This window comes from Centropristis striata, chromosome 11 (genome assembly GCF_030273125.1).
Source record: "Centropristis striata isolate RG_2023a ecotype Rhode Island chromosome 11, C.striata_1.0, whole genome shotgun sequence".
NCBI lineage: Eukaryota > Metazoa > Chordata > Actinopteri > Perciformes > Serranidae > Centropristis > Centropristis striata.
Window position 1 is genome coordinate 34,508,780 of NC_081527.1, and position 24,476 is coordinate 34,533,255.

At 39.1% G+C, this 24,476-nt stretch overlaps 1 protein-coding gene across 1 annotated transcript in view; it reads left to right on the forward strand.

Annotated features, from left to right (window-relative positions):
* Positions 1 to 24,476, forward strand: part of insra (insulin receptor a) — a 66,585-nt gene that overhangs the window by 15,046 nt on the left and 27,063 nt on the right. The window contains exons 3-4 of the mRNA XM_059344089.1: positions 17,663 to 17,999; positions 23,590 to 23,729. Of these exons, the coding sequence (XP_059200072.1) occupies positions 17,663 to 17,999; positions 23,590 to 23,729 (477 nt within the window). The remainder of the gene's footprint in view (positions 1 to 17,662; positions 18,000 to 23,589; positions 23,730 to 24,476) is intronic.

Below are 24,476 nucleotides of genomic sequence, written 5' to 3' on the forward strand. Positions count from 1 at the left end.
CTGGTGAATGTTGAGGCAGGAGTGTTGTATAAAAAGCCCCACAGCGGTGATGATTCTCTTATGATGAATCCAGCCCAATCGCTGACTGGCGAGCTCTGATCTCCAGTCATGGGCCTGCATTCGACACGGGCAGGGCCTGTGGTCTTGTGGTCTGGGACTTGCGGTTTTGTGCCTACTTTCACTAAAGCATGAAAGGATCTGTTAAGCCCCAGCTAGAACCACAGGGCAGAGAGCAAGGCATTCGATGTCCTCTTCAGATACTGCTTTTTATAGACCTTGTGTAGTTCCTAAAATAAGTTTTCGCCACAAACTTTTTAATTCTTTAATTCTTCTGGTCTCAGGTCGTTATGACTCGGATAAATTTTTTTTACACAACAATGTGCATGTGTTAACATGGATGCTGGGAATGAGCAATTTAGAAATCAAACTAGAGTAACTTTAACCCTTTTTAAGCACAATATATGTCACTCAAATAGATAATTGTGATTGCCACATGACTTGTGCCTCCCAATATGTGTCTTTCAACTCTCTTAACCCTCTGGAGTCCATGAAACCACCTGCACATTACTTTGTCATGACATGAAAACATAAAAATCACTTTGAGCAAAAGCACTTTGAGTTGCATTTATATGTAGGAAAAGCGCTATATAAATAAAGTTTGATTGATTGATTGATTGATTGATTGATAAAAATGAAGCAACGTCGAGCCTTGCCATCAGCTTCCCTCTAAAGTTCTGGCTTGAAACTCCATACTAGATTATTTTTGATGATATTCGGCCAAGTAAAACCGGCGATAATGTTAATACATAAGTTTAAAAATGTATAACTAGTGATTATCCTCATTTTACCTGTTATATGTTATATTTGCAACCTGTGTCCATATCTGTAACATGTACATTTCTGTGTGTGAAACATCATTTTCAAGATCAGATTTTATGTTTTTCTTCGTTTCTTTTGGGTTCGAAATTTTTATCAAGTACGTCAAAGTTAAAAATTAATTATCAGGACAAATAGGTGAGGTTGCGCTGAAAAAACTGATGCCAACATGGCATGGTGAAGATTTTCTAACAGATTGTTTAACCCATTGGAGCCTGACTAGCGGATATGTCGTTTTGTAGTATTTGTATAAGCTCTCAAATACTTACTGAATTTCATTTCTATCTGCTACAGAGACTGAAAAATGCATTATTTAGTAGAAGCGTTGACACTTCTGTTGAATTTCCAGAAAAACTTCAGGTTTTAGGGGCTGATTTTAAAATCGCCTAGAGGTTTTACAGGCGTTTCAGGCCTCAATGGGTTAACTGACATAATAGCCCAAGATTTCAGAGGGTTAATATAAAAGAGGAACTGAATTTTGTAATGCAAAGTGTAAGCAGTAGTTACGTGCTGGAAGTGCCAGACGTGACTGCGTGTCACACACACTCTCTGTACTCGTCCGTATGCCAACACAAAACAAAGCTGCAAAACCACGAGGCTTGGCTTAGCGCCCGTGTTTGGAGTCACAACTCATTTCCCTTCCCTGCATCTATAACTGGTAATTTGAGCTTCTCTCCTAATTTCCCCCTCCTTTTTACATCAAATTGGGTGCGTCCGTTAAGCAAAGTGGCAAAGCAAGGTTGCAGGAGAAGCTCATTACCAAAGCTGATTAGATTTGGCTACAGGAACATACACAAACACACGCCATGTCAGCAGCTGTAATCGTGGCAAATACAAGACATCATCCTGTGAAGCATCTCTCTCATGTTTGCAATTAACTAATTAATTTTTCTTCAAATTATGTTTGACATGTTGTGGAGTTTTAGATGACAAACACACTGACACATCAGACTGATGCAAAAAAAACCCTAAGCTTACAGAGCTTGAACACTTCCTTTTCACTATGCATTATATGGGTTGCTTCTGTTGTTTCGGGCATATTACAAATTACTTATTGGATAGTTTAAACTATTCAGATATGGTATGCATTTTGACTACTGAAACCACTCAACGCTGTGTGCATTCCTCAACTGGTTGGATGAGTTGTCCCTCTGGGTGTTTGCAGACATCCGTATACAGCCCAAAATGTATGTGGCCTGTACTGAATGCGTAGACCATACATGCCAGCTGCACATTTCCGCATATGCAAACACCAACTGTAGCATAAACAGAACCATGTGCACTTCATTGTCCATCCTATTGTCTGGAGCTTTATTCATTTTGAAGTGTATCTGGGCCTTTCAGTGTTAATCCAAAGCATTTTGAAAAACCCTGTTACTGGTAATAATCATTTATTGTGAAACCCCTAGTTTTGTGTTTCTAGTTTTTAATGTCTCAAAGCTGTAAGAAACAGGTTCATTAAATATGTTGGGAAAACAAAGCAGGCCTTTATTTCCTCTTAAGAATGGAGGTGAAATTATAAGTTGATGTGAAGGGAAATATTCGTGAGTCTATTTACTTCTGCCAACACATTTGAAGGTAATGGGCATTTGATTAGTTTTTTGGTAATGGTCGTTATGTGGCACAGCTTGTTTGGCAGACAGGATGTCAGCTTAGCCTGAGCCCTGAAAGGAGCTGGCAGCTGGAAATGTTGGCTGCGACTCAATAAGAAATCAGGGGCTTCCCATTGGGATATTATCTTTTTCCAGTGCTTAACTGCACTGACAGAATGTCCATCTGTCCATCAACATTTCTTTTTTATATTTAATTATTTTCTTATTTTGGGGGCATGTTATATCTTTATTTAAGTTGACAGTAGAGAGATGGTGGGAGATGAGACGAGAGAGAGAGAGATGGGGAATGACACGATGGTAGAACTTTGTTCATGGTCGCACTATGAAATCCCTTTAAGGGTTTCCCTAAAGATTTATAATAAACAGGCTTGTTATTAATTATTTATTAATTAATATTAATTAATTAATATCAATTTGGGGGAAATGCCTGTTTAAGTTGCTTCTTTCTCATTACAGTGCATATCATTAGGATTATTGTGAAATAGGGCCAGTTTAAAAAAAATCTAACTGGTTTGATATAATTATAATACATTTTATTTATAGAGCGCTTTTCAGGATACACAAAGACGCTTTACAGTTAAAACAGTTAAAATGCATTTAAAGATAAAACAAACGATTAAAATCAACAACAATGGTCACACATTAAAAGCAGTTCTGAACAGGTGAGTTTTGAGGAGTTTTTTGAAGGTGGATGGATCTGAGCAGTCTCTGATGATTTTGGGGAGAGAGTTCCAGAGGGAGGGGGCGACGATAGAAAAGGCTCTGTCGCCCCAGGTTCGCTGCTTGGTCCTGATGGGAGGGGCAATGAGATTGTCTGAGATTATCTCTTAGCTGGTTTGCCAACCAACAATTAATAGAAGAAGCAGTGAGTTGCTTCTTTGTCCATGATGTTTCCATATTGGCACAGTTTTTGGTTTTCTTTGAAACATGCCATGTCTTAGCTGGTCACCCCAAAAAAAAAACCATACAAACTTCCTAGTAAACAAGAACAATAATATAATAATATAATGTATCTTATCCTCTCCCACCTCTACTTATCTCCTTCATGTTAACGGCCTTGGCTTGACAGTAAATTGTGCAGAATCTGTCAGAGACTTTGTTAGTCAGTTTATAAGCAAACATAATATCGTGTTAATCATATATATTTTACTGTCTGTCTCTTGTAACGTTATGCCAGTCAACGTCTCTGCAGAGACACGTATGGCGGCATTCTCCAGAACAGATGGAAGAATAAAAGTAAGAAACGCTAATATGTGTCACCAGATACACTTTGGCCCACCTAGGTAAAGTCTGTGTGTGGGAAACACTGTAAATTTAATTTGTGACACTGTTGGAACAGATTGCTGACGTAGGCTGCTTTTAAAAAAATTGTCAGGACATGTCATAATGACAAATGCTGGTTCAGCTGATTTGCAGAAAACTGGTTTATTCTCGTACATCCAGCTTCACTGTGACATAGAATAAAATGTACATGTATAAGAAATTCTGAGTACACAACATTTTTCAACTTTGCAAGAAAAGTCTTCTCTAAAACGGACCTCTCGATATCCTTGTTTGTTTCTTTTGTAATCATATGCAGCTTGTGTTTGTTCTCTTTTCGAAGCAGCTTCTGTTGTAGGTCTTTCACCAAGCACTGAGAGATATAAATGAGCCTGTATTTCCCAAGTGGCCCGTATTTTACACACATGATTAAAAGAGATCTTAATTATCTACCCTCTGCCAGAGATGAGACACCCAGGGGGGGCTGTCATCCCCCTCCTCCTCAACCACTGCAGCAGCTTTGGCTAGTGTTTGGCTTTCCAAGATTTCATACATATTTAATAAGCTCCCATAAGGTGGAGAACAGCTCTTAACAGACGCCCCAACCTCTGATTGGTTTGGCATGTCCAACGATTGTAGCATGTGTGCAGCCTGTTGGCAGAGGGAGACCGCTGTTGGTTTCATACAGACTGCTCATATAATTGTGTTATTCTGATCAATCACATCCAGCCAGGTCAGGTCAGGTCTTGATGCCGGAACTTTCTTCTATGTAAGGATGTTCCAAATTTACTCTTGGCTCACATCATACGTCTGTCCACCAATCACAAGATGGATTTGGATATTTGCCTGTGTGTGTGTGTGTGTGTGTGTGATGGCAACACAAACACAGATTATAAATCACAGGGGTACATAACCTCTGTGTGTGTAGACAGAGTGGACGGCTATTGTTTAGTCTTGCTGCTAGGAAACAGGAGAGTAACACTGTGGTGTAATCATGGATATGAACACATCAGTCATTCACCCAGACTGTATCAGAAGGAAAAGCGAGGTCACCAGTCACTATGGGGGTTAGGAAGGTGAGGAGGGGTGAGTGGGTTTGGCCGATGGGCCCCGCGTCACAGTTGACCCTCAGCTCTCCTTTCTGCCGACCTTGTCGCAGATCCCACACGAAACGGTCAGCGCTGGCGCCACAATCCTTTTCCACCCTGAACAATGGTGGTCGTGGAAGTTCACGGAAAGTTCTTCCCAATTGTTTCCTGTCTTTGTTGGTCTGCTTCCTCTATGAGGTTATGAATGGACACAGGGGCCTAGGGTGTCACCTCGCTAGCGGCAGACACTTTTATGAGACCAAAATACTGATGGTGACCCGTGGGAGGTCAGCAAGGCAGGAAAAAGGGACAAATTTGGCTGCTAGTAAATCCGTCTGTGGGGGAAAAAGGAGGATATTGTTATGAGGCGTTGTTATTTTGAGATGGAAGTGACCCCCCCTGGTGTGACAGAGCACCGAGAAACTTTATTAAATTGTCTTGACTCTTGACTTTTCTGTCACTTTATATCTGCCAACGGAGTGAGTGCTCTTGTCTCTCTGACAGGATGAGGACTGGAGTGGCTTCTGTATTCACTGCCTGTGGCATTGCCTTAAAAACATGAACTATGTCTGAAAGCCAAGCCGGCCTGGTCCTGCTCCCATCACATGAATCATTCCTTCTGTTTCTATTTTTGTCATGGTTTGTCATTCATTCTTCTATATAATACTAAACCTTAAAGCCGAAATCTGTAGCTTTCTGCATGTTGTTTTTCTCGCTGCAGTGAGAAGTAAATTCAATTGTTTTAAAACTAAAACAAAGGTGATAGAAAATCAAGACCTGTGCTTGTGCTGTCACAGCTCCTCAATCAGGACGGCTGTGATTTTATTACAGGACTGCAACCTCCGTTCAGAGATTTCACATGTTGTTAGTTTAAATGTCATCTAAATGTAATATATACTGTAAACCACATATGGTGGGCGAGTTTGCCAGGAAAGGGCCTTAGATTTTCTTATTGACTAGTAGATTACCTGTCCAAAAGAAGCATTACAACTCTAACATCATGTTTGAACTCCTTTCCTTTCTGTGTTTATTTCCACTGTACAAAAGCTTCTCAACAAATATTCATCTCGTCTGTGAGCTATTTGTATTTTTTCTTTGGTTTCTTTGCATGCCTCAGATAATTGCTTATTCCTTTTTTATGTCTGATGCAGAAGGTTACTGGTAAAACTGAACAAAGGTGAGCAAAAAATGTAAATTTAAATAACAATTTTTTTAAATCACAGCAAGAAAGCACTGATAAAAAGGTCTTGAGATGAGATTTTCAAACATGTAGAGAACATACTGTGGCCTTTACACCTTAATGTGATAATATGACAGTCTCTTTATAGAGCTAGTTATTGGTTTGCTAATTCTAAAGTTGACAATCGATCCTTTGATACTTTTTTTTAATCCAGCGTGTTAAAAAAGATATTATTCACACTAAAGTTATTGAGAGAGCAGCAGAGAAGGCTGCACATGTAAAACAATGGGTTTCAAAATCAAGTGTCTTTTTGACCTTGGTCTGTTCTGGGATACTGTAGAAGCTCAGATATGAAGAACTTATTCTAAGATAACACAAACACAATCAAAGTATCTTTGCTTCAGGTGATTATATACCATTGAAACATAATTATGAATTTTATGTTCCATTTCTGCCAAAATAAAAAAAAACCTTTATCCGACACACTGCTTCTTTAAAACACTCAACAGATAAAGAAACTGAAGCTGCCGTGCTGAGTTACAAAGGTAGATTAAATTGAGAGAAAAACAACTGGATCTTCTGTATAGGGTCCAATGAGTAAAGTTTTTTGCGGCATACATTGTGGCCTGTTCGGTCCTAATTTCTATCGCAAAACTTCAGTTTGAAATCTACCATGAAAAGTAAAAAAAAAAAAGGAATCAGACAAGATCAGACAGATTCGTCTAAGTCCAGCCTTGGCAGTCTATTCTGTTCATGGTCCAGTGTGCAGAGTGCTATTCTACTAGCCTAAATCCAGAATGCTCTGCGACCCCCCTCCTACACACACACACACACACACACACACACACACACACACACACACACACACACACACACCATGAGTCCTTTTCCTTTGAGCTGACTTAACTGCTCTGGCACTCAGTCTTGTGGAGCTGCACCCTGCGAACCCTCGCCGTTCAGCTCCTGGAGCCATTCCCATGGAATCCCAGACATTTCAGGCATTTGGTAAAGCTGGGCCGACAGGCGTTTCTTCACCGCTGTACGCGCGCACACTCACCGCAGCCATTCGAATTTACACCAGCTCACTGCTGTTTTACTGCTCGTTTAATCAGACCCACAGGGAAACGTTTCTTTTTATCTACTCTCACAAGCTACGCGATCCTTTGATCCAGATGTTTTATTCGTTTATTTTGTAATTTATTCTATTAAATAAGGTTTGTATTATTTGTCATTTTTGTGTTGTCATGGCAGTCTGTTATACCTTCACCCAACTTCTCTATCTTGTGTATGCACTGTGGCAAAATATCACTCTTGTTTAATATCATAACAGTTCACTCCATAAAATGGCACTGATGCAGTATAGCAAACTCGTAATATTCATTTTGTTTGGGCTCAAGACTGCAAATGAATGAAGAAATGAAAAACATCACGTAATGGTGCTCTTGAAAATGAGTTGAGTGTGATTGATTTTGCCATCTTGGATTTTTAAAGGACGTGATTGAGTGTTTTTACCACAGTCCAAGGAGAGCGACATAGAAAAATCAATAGTGAAACGTTGAAGTAGAAAATTGCAATAGATTTGTACATCCAAAAACAAAATATTATAGCAGAAATGTAATGACTTCCACTGTTTGTTTCCTTCCATAGGGATATTTTGATATCACAAACATAAAATCAAGTTTATTTATACAGCACTTTTAAAGGCATTGATCAAAGTGCTGTACAAGTTAATGTTAATGGTACAAGTAAAATAACAACAATAAATGCCATTCAATATAATAACAATGTAATAACAATATACAACAAAAAAACAAAATGTGTGCACAATGTTACAACAGGTAATACCTGTAAGATCAAATTAAAAAAGCAAAAGTAAGAAAATATATAATACATGTATATAAATAATATTTTGTTCTCAAGGAGGCTTTCTCTCAGCCTGTTTACTTTCCAGATTTCCAACATACATTAAAAAGGCACTTTAATGCTTCATGAATAAAGACCATTTTTATCCAAAGAGAAGCAGTGCTGGCATTGTATTGACTTGGATTTAATGCTTGTATGCATCTTCAAACAAAGGCATCCTTTTAAATTAAAATATGAAAATACTGGTAATATTTCTAATTTATTTCTGCTGCTACGCGCCGAGTAAGAAGATTAATTCCTTGCGTCAAATTCGGATTTGAAAAAGACAAATTGTTGTGACGTTGCATTAATGTCTGTGTTTTGTGGTTTTGATGTCATAACAGGCAGTCAACGTCAACCACAGAGGTAGTCATTATTTCAGCCTGACACCGAGACCTGGAAGGAAATGAAGATTCAAGGCTGTGGCGTGCGTCATTTGCCTGTAAAGCAGGCATTGTAATTGCCCATCAATGAGTGCACAGTGTTTATCATTTCTAATCCAGTCACGGACAAACTGGATATCCTGTCTCCCGATGACAGCAGCGACAGGGCGACGTTAAAAACAAAAAGTGCTTTTTCATGTTGTTTGTGTGTTTTTGTTCTATTAACAGAGGCCGGGGCCAGTTAATGAAATTGTTTACGTTTCCTGTTGCTTCTCGAGTCGTCTCAACCGAGCCCAGCTGCTGCTGAGTCAGACCAGCTGACAAGTGGGTACCAAGAAAAAATGAGACAAATAAACCCAGGTCATCACCCATTGCTTTTAATAATGTTATGTTCAGGCAACAATTTTAATCTTTTTCTGTAAAGTACTGAATTTGGCTTTAATACGATTTAGATTGAACACAATTTGTTTCTGTGTCTTCAGAAATGGAGTCATTAATCAATTAAATTAGATTAAACTTATTTATGACATTGTTATGATCATAAATCGTAAAAACAATAATTAAGATAAGTGCTCAGACTAGAAGAACCTCAGCTCCTGCTAATCTGTTATCTTATTTTCAAATGCTGCAATTTTAAAATATTTTCATTATCAGTTAATCCGTCAAGCATGGTTTTCTATAGTAGATTACTTGTTTAGGTTCTAAAATGTTGGTAAACAAGTAATAAAAACTCATCATAACAGTCCAAAACCCAAAGATATACAATGTATTTTACATTTTTTCAAAACTGAATTCATCATTTTGTCAATAAAATGTCAGAAAGTACTAATACATTCTTGTTTTGTCAGACCAACAATCCAAAACAGGAAGATTGTTTAAAAAAAAGGAGCAAGTAGTCACATTTCAGCAGCTGGCATGTGCAAATATTTTGCATGAAAAGCTATTGAAGCAATTTATTAAAATAGCGGCAGATTTAATTTTCTTGATTAATCAACCAAACATTTCTAAACCAATCTCTACTGTGATCTATGACAAAGAGAGGGAGTAAATCTTAACATTTAGATACTGGAAACCGAGAATATTTTGTGGTTTTGGTTGATAAATGACTTAATTGATTTATCAGTCGAAATTATTAAATTTGCACTATTGAAGATCAGCTTCTAAGGCAGAGATCGAAACAGTCTACCAGTTTGTAATAATTTATCACCATTGTCTTTCCTCATTTGGCGATAAATAGCGTCTTAACAGACATTTATTTAAATGACAGTCCTCAAGATTATTAATTGAGGTGTCATCCAACTAATAGGCTACTCGTTTCAGCACCACTTCATGGTCAGCTGTTCATTTTAATTAATGTGTTTTCTTTTTTTCCAGTTGGAAACTGGAAACTTTCTTACATCATCAGCAAAGTTTAGTTATTTTCACTGATAAATATTTCATTATAAGTAATTACCCTAAACTTGAATAAAGCCTGAACTCATTAATCCGGATTGTCTTTAGTCAACAAAGCCTGTGGAAAGGAATTAATTAACTGTCTAATTAAATCAATGACTTGATTTTATGGAGAAATTAACATTGTAGCATTCGCCCACTGTCCCTTTCTATACAGGCCTCTTGTCAAAGTCAACATCTGGACTCAAATGTCATGCACTCGATGAATTGATTCATTGTTGATTTTCTGTCCCCCCATCCATCCATCTTCATTCGCCGCCATCTCATTCTTATTAAAGGTATAGACGGAGCGATGTTTGGAAAACGGCGTGGGGACTACATAACATCTGTTCCTCACTAGCCCAGAGGAAACCAGTCAGCTCTGTATTAATGACAGACATTATCAGGGCAGATACCAGGGATCACTCAGGGCACCGCGAGAGCTGTTGATTCTGTTAGAGAACTAGAAATGTTGAAGATGGTCTACACTGATGTTATTTATTATCTTGAAATTGGACAGAGGAAAAGAGCCTCAGATGTCTGGCTCATATTTGCATCCTTTAGGACATTTTGTGCTCTTGCAATCTGTTTTCTTCTGACATGTTACGGTTATAACTGCAAGATGGGCATGTTAGGTTATGGACACGGCGTTACTCAACAAACAACTCTGTCATATATAAATGGACGAAAATAACCTGTTATATACCAGCCGGGTGAAGGCGAGATACTGAAAGATGTTGGCCTTTTGATGGTCTTCTGTCATATAACATGCAATCAGAGACAACACTGCGCACCATTTCCTTACCATGGTTATCTACAAAGATTTACACGTAGAAATAACACCCATTAACACCTTTGCTCTCTCTTCATGGCGCACACATTATGTCCTGTTATAAAATAGGCTTACTTGGTACTATATCTTCCAGGTATTCTAGCAAGCAGATTAAAGTATAGATAGTTATATTCAGGTGTACATGTTGTGCACATGTTTTTTAAACGATTTCAAGGCTGTCTGTTCTTTGACACCATTACAGTTTCAAAGTTAAAGTTAATAAGTTAATTTCTTGTGTTAACTTGTCATTTATAACTGGATATCCTCTGAACAGCTGCTAAAATTAGTAAGGTGTCAATATTCAATGAATGCTGTGGAAATGAATGTACTGTGTCAACTTTATCTTTCGTAATTGCATTTATAGTAACAATCTAGATGCAATTATAAAGGTTTTAATAGTCTCACCAGTTCTGGTTTAGGTTGAATATGCTTGAAATGTGCTTAATTTTTACTCTTAAAGCACTACAAAAACCTGTATATTGTACATGTAATGATTTTGCTTTTATGACATTTTAAAGACTGAAATAATGATATATCCAAAATGAATAGACATTAATGACTACAAGCCTTTACTATACCAGCAGGTCAGCTAGCTTTTTGCCTTTTTCTTTTGCCTTTTCCATATTTAATGCATGACCTCATCATCCCTAAATATCTAAATGTCAGCTGTTGTGCTGTACAAGCAACGAGTGCCAAGCAATGCATGTCACATTTGAAACATGAATCAACCTTCAAAGTTCAATTTTGGCATTTAACCTAGTGCTCAAGTTGCTCCTCTTTTATTCTGCCAGTTTATTTTAAATTGTGGAAAGTGTGGAAACTTTGATAGTTTCAAAAAAGAACCTTATTTGTTCTTCTTTAGATTCTTCTCTTCTGGGCCTTCAGCAAAAACTCTCTTTCATAAGAAACTAAATACTACCCTTGTCATGGCCGTGGAATTTTAATTACCCAGCAGCGCACCACCGCTTTCCCGTTTGGCATTTTCTCGGGTCTAATATGATCTCAACGCAGAAAGCCTGATTATGCTGTTTCATCACTGCCAAAGACAGAAACCTGGAAAAACTCACCACAAAATGATTTGAGGGCGTATTGTGGTTAATGACAAGTACGTAGGCTCTTTATTCTAGGCAGAAATCTCTGAGTTTAGGGTAAAGTGAAGTGTGGTCCTCCTTGCCTGTATAAATCCATTAGTAATGGCTTTCTGGTTTGCATTTTGATGTTGGTAGAAACAAGAAACATAGAAATAGATAACTCAGTGTGTGTGCGTTGGCTGCAGACAGCAGACAAGGAACCGTTTATGAACTGTATGAGTCATTCCTTGCAAGCGATGTGAATTCTTTCTGCCTTTTCGACACCCCACGTTGATGAAACTCGCCGTCGGCTGGCACGCTGCGCAAATCTGTTTCTTCACCTCCCATTTCCAAGTTGGCAGCGCCCTGACAGGGTGCATTATTCTCTGTCACACAGGGGCTTGGAGTTGTGTTGGTTTTCTTGTTGATGTTTGTTTCGGGGGTTTTAGGGGATTGAGCATCTCATTGTGTGCCTCCGCTCCGCTCTCATGCAACTGCTGATGAGATAAAGAGCGAAGCATTTGTGCAGCATTATTCCCCGGCCTTCATGTGATCCCGCTGCACTTTGCACAAACCGCATGACAAGAGATCACACAGGCCCCTGACCAGTGGGCTAGAGGAACCAGAGTAATACGGATAAGGAGTTCAGACACACATTCAGCCTACATGTAGCCAAGTCGTAAACAGACCTAAGTCCAACTGCCAACCCAGCACTTGTCTACCAAAAATCCCATTGATTTATTGTTGTCAGGTGATTATACACTGTCCAAATGGAAGATAAGTCGTTGTGATGCTGACAAGAGCAAACTCAAGCTGAGCATAACTAATTGACACACTGAGAAAAGACCTCTGCTCTTTATGAATGCTGCTTACTGAAGGGGCTGTAATGATAATAAAGAAGCTGGGCCTGTATTTAGAGATTTGCATGTTTTAAGGAAAGAATGACATACTCCTCCAAACAGTCTCCTCAGCGTCCTTCTCGCTCCGGGAGATCAAAGATGGCGTGGGGTGGCCCCTATCTCAAAGGTCCTCAGGGTCTCGACCTTGAAAACCTTTCTGACAAGCACACAAGAAACAAGTCAATCTCCTCCAGTGTGGTCACTGTCATTGATATTATGAAAGCCTCTGTGATGTCTGATTGTGAATAAAACCACCGCTAATTTAGGACCAACGATCAGCATTGATTTTAACTCGGCAGACACAGCCAAGTCAGCTGCTGGCGAAGTGAACTGTACAAATCTTTTTGGACAATGAGTGGTTTGTTTTGGTGCTTCATTAAAGTGGCAGGCTGCTTTTCTCTCAGGTGGCTCAAAACATTGCTGAAGCTCGATATCAGCAACTGAAATTGAGTGACCCATATTAACCCTTGTTTGTCTTTTTTCTTTTTTGAAAGTCCGCATCAACTGGAGTCACTGTTAAAAAACAAATGTATAACATTTACCTTACAGCAACTGACAAGTATTTTTTATCTTCTTTTATTATCTAGTCAGACTGAAATGTCAAAAAAATTGCCCATTATAAGTTCGGTAAGATGGATGTGACTTTTCAATGGCAATTTTTTTTGTTCAACCAGCAGTTCAAAATCGAAACATTGAATTTAAATTGAAATACTGTTCTCATGGGAGAAGCTGGAGCCAGATACATTTTGGGGCATTCAAACTTGAAAAACAATTATTATGATTATGAAAAGAGTTTCCTAATGTCTGAGAGAATTCTGTCTTTTCACTAATCTATAAATAGACAAGTTGTTTAAACTTTAATTGTAACCTAAATGAGATGCAATGTAGGTCTAAAACTAGCAGTTGTTTTTAAAGATGCACGCCATTTCTGATTTTCAGTTTCTAAAGTCTGACCTGCTGATTCTGATTTTATGCCAATACTGATTTTTTTCTCTCTAACTGAAATAACTGACAGCATACATAAACATTTTGTAACTTTCCTTTGTGGAAAACTGTTTACATTGGTCTTTCAAAGTGAAACCTCTGTCCCACTGCAGCACGGTCAGTATCTATTGATCTGTTTTTCTTTTGTCGTTATTTTTGATGAATCGGTAAAATTGTCCACCAAATGTAAAAAAAAACAACCCTCAAAAGTTCTGAAGCATATATTTAAACTAGGTTTGCAATAAGCTGGAACCAGTCAATATTAGGGGATTTATGCTTGGTTTTACACCCGAAATGCTTAACTGGTTATCAATTGTTGCTGGTTAATTTGTATGTTGATTGACAAATAGTTTAATGGCTAATTGTTAAAGCTTTAATAAAGTTTTTCAAATCAAAACAGGCCTTTGTGGTTTCCCGTCACCAGAAGTTGGCCAAATTGTATTCACCATCATAATATAAGGCCTAAGGCACCTCATCATAAATGCATACAGTAATTCCCCTCCCTTTAGAACGACAACATTTTCACCCAACGTCATAAAAAATAAACATGACAATGGGGGAGAAGAAAGATAAACAAAGTCTCTGAAATACTTGTTTTTAATCTTTAACCGATCAGTCAGTTAGTAGAAGGCGGCATCAATTGTTCAAACAGATATTTGGATCTACGTGGGAATCTTTCAGTTGTTTCTAGGCCGTTGAAGTCTGTAAAAACTGCTAATGAGTTGTGGACATGATGAGACACGATTCATCACCCGAGGCACCGAGCTGTTCAGCACAATGCTAACAAAACATGATTGTCTCAGCACGAGTTTGAACCCATTTACTACTGATTGCACCATGTATCTTTCAACAAGGACTTCTGAATAAAAAGACTTTCCAGAGACGCTGTGTTCCTTACTTCTAAAGAGTTACGTCCATGCCAGGACTAATCAAAAGTATTACTTTTGTTACTACTTGTGCTCTAAATTAATAGTAGATTCACAGTACTGAGGGAACGGAAAGAGGGGAGTAGCTCCAGACTGTTACTACGTGCCTCTTGTGCCGTAGTTTTTTTTTTTTTTCTCTCTCTCTCTCTCTCTGCATACCTCCCATTGCTGCTGTTACTGCTGCTGTGTGACTGGCTAGGAGAGAAGAGAGAGGCACACAAAGGGTTAAACTGTGCGGCTGTCTTCCTTGGAGATGGGAGAGACCATTTGAATGGCTAGCTTCTACAGCTAGCCAACACATTGGCTAAGGCTGAGGGTGGATCTGCTGCTGGGCCTGTGCTCTGACATGGAGCCCGGCTGGAGGATCAGGAGTCAGTGTGAGCAGACAGCAAAGCGTGTGCGTGTGTGTGTGTGTGTGTGTGCGTACATGCATTGGAGGAAAAGTTGAAGGGCAGCTCTTGAAACACACTTAGGACACAGAAAGAAAACAGTATCAAGAGCACATTTTGGTTTTTCATCTTGGAAATCATCTCTTTGTAAATCCGAACGCGGGGTAGGCTATTTAGACTAGCAGGCTGGCGCAGATAAAAGGTGGTTATATCATTTGTTTTTCTAGCACCATGCCCCCTTTAGCCCCCTCACCCCCCCCCCCCCCCCCCCCCCCCCCCACCATTGCCATTCTCATGTTGCTGCGGCCCACCCCAAACACACGCTCTTCATGAGCTTCAAGAGCTTAACTCTGTGAATGTAAGGGGACACGGAGGTCCATGTTGTTTTGTTCATTTAAGGGCTGACCTCATGACACTAATGAAACCAAGCAGTTTTAAACAGATGCAACTATAGAAAGCAAGCGAAAGAAGAACAGAGATTAATTGTCTCCCGTGATGGGAAGTGCGGCTCCCAAATTCCCTTTTCTTGGTTTTGGTTTATGTGGCTGATTATTAGTTCAGACCCGTAAAAGACGCACATAATCACAACTTTACAGGCTGACCTGTAACCTGCCCCTCACCTTGGCGACTCATTATCTCCCCTGCTGTCAGACTCACTTAATGTGGCTCTCGTGGATGACAAACTAATCTCTGCAGACATGGCCAGTCGACTGTATTTACCTCTGAGAAGCCTGCATCCATCCTTGCACACTTGTTCTCACACCTACACTGAGACTCTGGTGCACCTACACACACACACACACACACACACACACACACACACACACACCTGCCAATCCTGAGAGTCTAATGTTATGCAACGGGCTGATTTACAGAACGGGCACACACATGCCGACGTATGCACAAACAGCCAACCTACAGACTTGTCTCTGTCCTTAGCTGATCGTGTTTACGCCCCCAGAAACATCGCTGAACTTCAGTGTGTGTGTGTTTGTTGACCGTCAGGACACTGTATCTCTCTGTCAGTTTAGTGTGTTTAGTTCTTCTGCCTGCTCACAAAGACCTTGTGTAGGTCATGTTGCTAGAAAGAGGTGCATTTGTTTTGTGCAGCAACTTTAGATTTGGGTTTGTTTTTATGACAGCAACTGCAGCTACAGGCTTGCAATGCCGAGATATTTATAATGTGTCATTGTAATCATCATGTGAGGTCATTTGGATATTGTTAATTGTGACTCAGTGTTGTACAGCTGCAGGGCTTCAACTAAGGATTATTAGTGGGTTTTTTTAGATTATTTTTTAATGATTTAATCTTTGAACGTCAGAAAAAATTGAAAAACATCCATCAAAATTTTCCAGAACACAAAGGGAGACCTTAAATGTCCATGTTTTGTCCAGCTTTGTCCAGGTAACTCACCTGGTAGCGTGTGCACCCCATGTACAAAGGCTGACTCCTTGCCCTGAGGCCATTTGCTGCATGTTGTTAAGTAACAGTTCCACACACACACCTCTGCGTTTATCACAGCAGTTCCCAATTTGATGCGAATGCCGTCCAGGATCCAAAAGTATTTCATTTTCAATTACATAAAACCGAAAACTGCAGAAAAACTGCACATTTCAGAAGCTGAAAAGGAGAAAACCTGTCATTTCCACAAAAGTCATTTTTGCCTGAAAATGATACGTCTTTTAGCACTTTAATTGTCTATCAAGTCTGTTGATTGGTTGAATAATTGTTCTGGAACTAATCAACCAGACACTATGATTTGTGTGGCCACCTTTAGGACAGTCCAAGGTTTCTGGAACATTTTTTTTATTTTTCTTTAAGAATAACCCCTCACTACAGAAAAAGTGACATTGACATTAACTACATTTTTAATTAGTTTAGTCACTCCTGAAATGTTTGTGAAAGGCTGTAATATTAAGAAAAAAAGCCAAGCTAAGACATCTTGCACATGTCTCCCTTACAAAATAGTGTATGCTTCGATCGGCAGGTTTCCCCCTCCGTCTCAATTTCACCAAGCCTACTGGATAAGTGTCTGTCTTTTGTCAACTAGTATTGGATCCTCACTGTTTGTATTCAACATGCTTGTTGGCCAGTGACAGATGGGCTCCTGTGCTGCTGGCTAATGCAGTGAGGAGGGATTTTCCTCCTGCTGACTGAGAGATCTGACCACATGAAATTTCTGTGGAGTAGGATATATACGGATATATCATCACTGGAGATTAAAACACCTGTGTCACTGAAACTGAAATATTATGGTGGTGTTTTTTTTTTAACTTTCTTTTTATTGATTTTTCAGTGAAAAACAAAACGCAAACACATAATTATACACACAGAACAGGTACATCAGACAGGGTCATCCATGGCAAAATACAATGGCAGGTTTTATTCTAAACAAAGGGCTGGCAGAACTCAAAACACAAAATACCTTCGTTTGTGCTGTCCACAAGGTCACCGGTACAAAAAATAAAATAAAAAAGAACCCCATAACAACCGGAAATGGAATATATTTTTACATATTTATACTGGGGGAGAAACGCTCCTGACCCAGGGGAAAAATACAATAATATAAAATAAAAAGATTTTCCCACACAGAATATGCGATCACCTCTCATACATGTAGTCCCTCCATTTCTTCCAGTATTGGTCACCTTTTTCAGTACTGTATCTCAGGGAAAATGTTAACCTTTCCCATGTTATAAATTTCTTTAACTTATGGTGGTGTTTGAATGCTGATAAGCATTTCTAGATCACGTTCAGTCCTTAATACCTTTTCTTGAACTTGTCTCACTGTCCCTTCACTAAGTTTGTTGTCCCTCTTTTACCTCCAGTGTGCCCAGCTCAGTGTAAACATCGCGCCTGCACCAGGGACGACCAGTGCTGCCACGACCAGTGCCTGGGCGGCTGCCTGAAGCCCCACTCAGCCAATCACTGCGTGGCATGTCGCGGCCTCCAGCACGAGGAAAACTGCGTGGATCGCTGCCCCGAAAACCACTTCACCTACAAGGGCTGGCGCTGCGTCTCCTTCGCCTTCTGCCAGGATCTCCACAACAGATGCACGAGGGAGAAGGAGCACAGCAAGAGGGCCGACTGCCACGAATACGTCATTCACAACGGTGCCTGCATCCAAGAGTGTCCCTCCGGCTACACCACCGTCAACTCCTCCTCGTAAGTGGACACTCACGCCGGTCTGATGGTCTGATGGAATGATGTGTGATCAGTGGAGAAGGCTTGATATTCTGCACGCATACACACACATACACGTCAATATTTAATCATCTGCCTTTACATAGAAAAACTGCTGATTCAGTTTGGAAGCCTCATTTATTTAGTGAGATTTTAACTTTTTTTTTTTCTTCTCTTTTTCCCTGTCTATTTATTTTGTTTAACCTGGTATTTATGCACAGTTGCAGATAAAGATTGGACTAATATTCTTAGTATTAGGATTTCAACATTTCCAATAGTGCCATAGCGTCAAAATGTATTGAAAAAGAATAGATGGAATAATATATAAAATGCACAACATGTTTTTATCTGATGAGATATTCTGATCCAATCTATATTTGTTGTTGTTTAACCTTTCAAAAGCAACCTTTTCACTGTGGTCAAAAACAGTTTCATCTCTCGCTCGTCGCACCCAAAAGGAGGCGCACACCGATATTAACAGAGAGGTCTTGCAGCAATTTAACAGCGTCATAAATTACATTTAGAAACTGTAATAACAAAAATACAAAAATTGGCTCTATTATTATAGGTATAATGATTTTTCTCACATTTGCTTTCTTCAAATTGGCTTTAATTCACCGGCTCACCATCTGTGTAACCCATTGCTCTGACTCCATGATGTCCATAATTTTTGAAATACCAATTTAGGCTTAGAAAGTGGTGTATGTACACATCTGTTTAAAAAAAGGTCCCTGATCTGTGAAAAATGTTGAAATCTTGCAGCATTTCCTGCCATAGTTTGGCTCTAGTCACTGTGATAGTAGCACATGGTGACAATGCAGAAATGGAGCTCAGACAGCACCCTGCACACACACACATTCTTTTTTTTTTTTTTCTGTGTGAGACCGCAGACAGCTAGGTCAAAGTGGTGCAGCATAGTAGGAAGCCTGGAAAATCTAGGTTTCTGATTTTGACTATATCCATCTGCTACATTTTCTTTTTTAGCTCATGTACTGCACAAAATTGATGGTTGTTTACCAGCCGTCGGTGTCTGCATTGCAGTGTGTGAGCTGTACACACAGACAGACGACGTGTAGTGTTTTTTCTATTTTCTCTACATCTGTAATTTACAACCTGCTGTGCGTGTATCTTTGTAAGCTGCATCCGAGCAGACTTCCCTCTCTAAAGAAGGGCGTTGTACTTGTGCTGACCTGCCCGTGACCTTTATCACCTCTTTCTTTGACACCTTCATTGACCGTGACAGGACCGCTGATTAGTGTGGGCGTGCCTGCGAGACACTCTAGACAGCTGTAGGCATTCTGCTCGGGCAGAGGTTGAAAACGCAGCTGGATCCTTCAAGACTTGTTGTCTTCTGTTACAACACGAGTGGGTAGCAGTTAAAACACCAGGGGAGTCAGAGAGGCATTCAGGGCAGTCTGTCAGTGCCCCGGGGTGTAGGGCCTCGAATCCTTGGCTGGCTGCTAACAGATAGTCTGTCTGGCAAGTGACTGCAGCAGTGTAGTCCTGGCAGTCTGTCACTGACACAGCGATGACAAGGAAAAGTCATGTGAGTTTAACCTTTATTTATCCACAGGGGGGTCGCCAAGCACCTAATGTCTGCAGCCCCACATTCAGGGAGTTACACACTGTACTTTCACATCTTAGAGGTTTCTAGTGGGACTCTCTGATCCAGATCCACTGGAGCAGATGAGGGTGAAGTGCACTGAGCCATTGCTGTTCAAAGAAAAGAGTGCCACCGATTCTTTTCCACAAAGGAAGGTGTTTTTATGAAAAATAACAATCTGACACAAAACAATTTTGCCTTTTGTCATCCTGTCTCCAGTAAATCGATATTAAACTGGAAGTATCTGCTACGGATAGTGTATTTTACACGAGCACAAGTAAAATATCTCAATATCCGTACCTGGCTGAAGGGGAATCCTCATTCAGTAGCTTTGTTCTGTAAATAGTTCTCCTATTCTTGTGATCACAAAAATTAATCTGAACATTTATTCTGAGTCTGTTCTGTCATCATTTTTCTAATAAATAATAAATCTAGCAACTTCCGATCAACCATTATCAATTTTAGGCTTATATTCAACTTCCGATTAGGTCTATGACCAAAATCTTCTATTATGGTAACTGCATATATATATATATAACTTTTTTTTTTTAAACTTAAATTTTTATTGAACATTTTCAGCTCCATATGCAAACATCAAAGTATACATATAGATCCATGTATTACATCCTATGGGTGAAGCGGAAGAAAAAATCAGATACAACTGAGAAGAGAACAACAAAAAGAAAGAAAGTACAACAGTCATGGCTACACGCGTCCATTATTAAATTACACTGTATACAGATATAAGAGGAAAGAATTTGAATAAAATACATTTCAAGTATTCCCAACTGTTTCCCATCCCGTCCACTTCTCCCATTTAGTCAAAAAGACATTTTCCTTCATTCTAAGTCTATATGTCATATTCTCCATGTTATGGATTTTTCTAATAATTTCTAACCATTCATTCACAGCTGGTGGCTCGACCTTATACCATCTTCTTGTTATTGTTTTTTTACATGTGACCAGTAGTATTTTTATTAAATATCTGTCTTTGACCAGGACATAATGATTCAAATTCCCAAGGTACATATATATATATATATATGTATATATAAACTTAATGATGAAATGTTTTAAAATATCCACACTGTTCCAATTTTTTATTAATTTCTAAATTGGAGCTTATAGGCTACAAACAGCTGCCTCACCTGAGACAACACTTATGTTAAAGACTAAAGATTCCAAACAATAAAATAAAATACAATTCTTACAAAATGGAAACTTCAAGGCTCCTGAGAACAATTATTTCAAGCATTTAGAGCTAACAGGATGCCTCCTCCTGCTCTACATTTAAAACTGTCACAACTGTAACATAAAGTTACTTAAAGGGAATTGGATTTGTGACAACGAGACAACCGGAAAATATCTACTAAGGTAGAAACAGTATTGTGTGTCGTGGTTAACACACCTGTCTCACGGCAAGAGTGTCACAGGTTTGAATCCGGCTTGTGGCTCTTCTGTGTGGAGTATTCCTGTTCTCCCCGTGTCAGCGTGGGTTCTCTCCAGGTTCTCCGGCTTCTTCCCACAGTTCGAAAACATGCAGCTTAGGTTTAAATGGTCACTCTAAGTTGCCCGTAGGAGTGAATGAGAGCATGAACTGACAACCTGTCCAGGTGGACCCCACTGCTCGCCCAAAATCATCTGGGATCGACTCCCCGTGACCCGGGTTTGGATAAGGGTCTAAGGATAATGAATGAATGAATGAATTACACAGCATTTTTATATTTCATCAGAATTTGCTGCCAGTTCCCGTTCTAAACTGAATGCTTGAGGTATGATAATACATTTTTTATGATGGTATAATTTCCTTTTGACTACATTGCAGAGCAGTAGCTTAAGTGGAAGCAGCTCACATCTTTGGAATATTGCCTGAACAAATTTCATTAAAAGCAGGCTCTCGGTGTGCAGATTCGATCGCTTCTTGCCAGGTGTTGGGATCAACAAGCTCATCGAAACCTTTAGGCTGCTGTCGACCTGTGGTGAACCCTGCCTCGCTCATATCTCAGCCTTTTGTTTTTCTGTTAAACTTCCACTCTCTCTCTGTTCCCCTTATGGCCTATCTCTTCTCCTTGGCATCACATCTTCCGTCGCTGGCTTCAAACTAAGCTGTGGAAATGAAAGTGCTTTGTGGATAAGCGGTGCACTCTGAGGCGTTATGAGTGTCTAGCCTGAAAGTGCAGATGTGGCACTAGAGAGGGAAAAAGGTCACGGTAGATCAGGAGAGTTATGAGACAGATAAAGAGATGATGCCCACAATCTCCTTTTATTTGTAAGATACAGGCACACTATTAGCTGTTTTATCTCATGTGTCATATGGATGGTTTGTTTTGTTGATGAAAGCTGTCATTAATCTAATTTACAAGTGCTTGACCTCAAGTCAATATCACGATTAATTGAACATTTTATCTCGATTACGGTTAAGGAACGAATATTTTGTTTTTTGCTCTTGCTTTTTGAAATTGAGGAAACACACACACATGAACTATTTTGTGTTTATTTATTGAATATTTTGAACTGAAATAAAAACATCTCTTGAAATGAAAACGTCACATTTTAGTTTTAAAGTAGAAATCAATTTCTCTAAAATAGTAGACAATAAATAACTTGCGTTTCTTACAGTTTTACTGCAGTGTTTCATTTGACTTCTTTTTGATCGGTATCGTCTTCCCTAAAGCCAAAATGTGTTCAAATGACAGAAATGCCATTTTTCTTGTATACAAGCTGATGAAGTTGCTCAGCTGGCTCTGTCTTTCTTCTCCATGTTGCTTCCCTGTCACATATTTAAGGGAAGTAATCAAAATAATCGCCATCGACAGGTTTTGAATGTCGATTAATTCTCAATTAATTGCCCAGCCCTACTTCTGTCACCTGTGTTTTGTAGATTAGATGAGAGGTGCCATCAAATACCAGTCGTGAAATGTAACTAAGTACATTTAATCAAGTACTATACTTAAGAACAATTTTGAGGCACTTATAATTTACTCTATATAGCTCATATTATATTTCCATTTTATGTAACTTTATACTTCTACTCCATAATATATTTGATATACATAAAACAATCAGAGTGGGTTCATTCTCCATGAGTTCTTTTACTTTTGATACTTTAAGAACATTTTGATGCTGATCCTTTTGTACTTTTTCTTAAGTTTTGAATGCAGGACTTTTACTTGCAGTGGAGTCATTTCACAGTGTGGTATTAGTACTTTTACTTAAGTAATGGATCTGAATTCTTCTTCCACCGCTGTCAAATACATTAGCAGCCATTATCTCACATTCACAAAAGTAGTACCACATTCTTCTGTAATTGTCCTACTGAACAAAGGCGTCCTCACCTCATAAACCAGCCAGCAGCAAAAAATACTTTAAACACAATCAGGAAAATGGCCCGGAGCAAACAGCCCATCATGTTCTAATCCTACTTTAACTCCTCAATATGAAACCTTGCTCCTGTCTCTGCTAACAGATCTGAACTGTCCGCTCCGCTGCGGGAGGCTGCAGAGGCCGATGTGTACTTTGGAGTTTTACAGCATCAAAGTTTGCACTCGCCGCGTTATGAGAGTGGGGATTGTACAGATGGCACTTCAGGAAATAGGTTAATAAGGTTGCCACACAAAAGGCCACGGTCATATATCTGTTATGAGAAGGAACTTGTTATGAAAACATTATGTAAGCCAAGTTGCTTAACTCGGTTGCTAAGGTGAAGGGTTAGGATCAGTTCATTTTCACTTAATTCAAAACAAAAGTCGAGCTTTATTCTTTTTGTTGGTGTTTTTTTCACCTGACTAGTTCCTCAGCGTTACGGAGCTTTTTGTAGCATCTTATTGTTTTGCTGTCTGGCCTGCAACAAGAATGGCTTTCAAACACATGTACAAGCAGTAATTTGTAACACAAACATGCATTGTAATCACACACTTTCTTGAAATATTTTACAAATTATTGTTTTGTTTTTTTGCTTTTGTTCTATAGGCTCAACTGCACTCCCTGCGCAGGGCTCTGTCCCAAGGTATGTAAGGGTCTGAAGACTGTGGACTCTGTCACGGCTGCCCAGGATCTGAGAGGCTGCACCGTCCTCAACGGGAGTCTGGTCATCAACCTGCGCGGAGGAAGTGAGTGAAAACGGAACAACAGAGAAAGAGGCTTCATTACACAAAACTAGGAAATTGCATCAGAAGAATGCACAATCAAGAAACCACAACATGAACTTAAAATAAAATAAATATTCTCTGGTCTGGTTCCCCCAGACAATTAGTTAATCTCAAGTAGTTTATTGTGTTTTAGAATAAAGTTAGCGGTTTAAACAACCAAACATCAATATACATCATGTGTGTTGAGAGGATAATAGAGGTTTTTTTATCTTTGTGTGTTAGAAATTTTGGTAAAGAAATTCTCAGTCGACTAACATTCCTACTAGGATTTTGCAGATTAAGACATTAGTTAATTTAATCAACAGATCTTTAAAACTGAGTTTCTCCACAAAGAATAATACAAAAGCACCACTTTGAATCATGTTTTTAACAGATATTTGATCATGTATTTCTTAGAAATTAGACATTCAGCTTGAAAAAAGCTTGAAAAAATGACAAATCTACTAAATATATCTTAGTAGAATAACACCAAATCAACGGAATAATCGACTGAAGGGAGGACAGCCCTAAATAAACTTGCCATTTTTATATGAACAGACAGCCGACTGGGTGTAGATTTACAGAATTTAAAATTGTAGATTGTTAAAAAAAAAGATTTTTAACACATTTAGCACATCTTCCTGGGTGAAGAAAAACAAAATAGCATTGCATATTTAAATTCAGCCACAATTTAAAAATTGGTGGACTGCAAACTATTATTTCTGAATA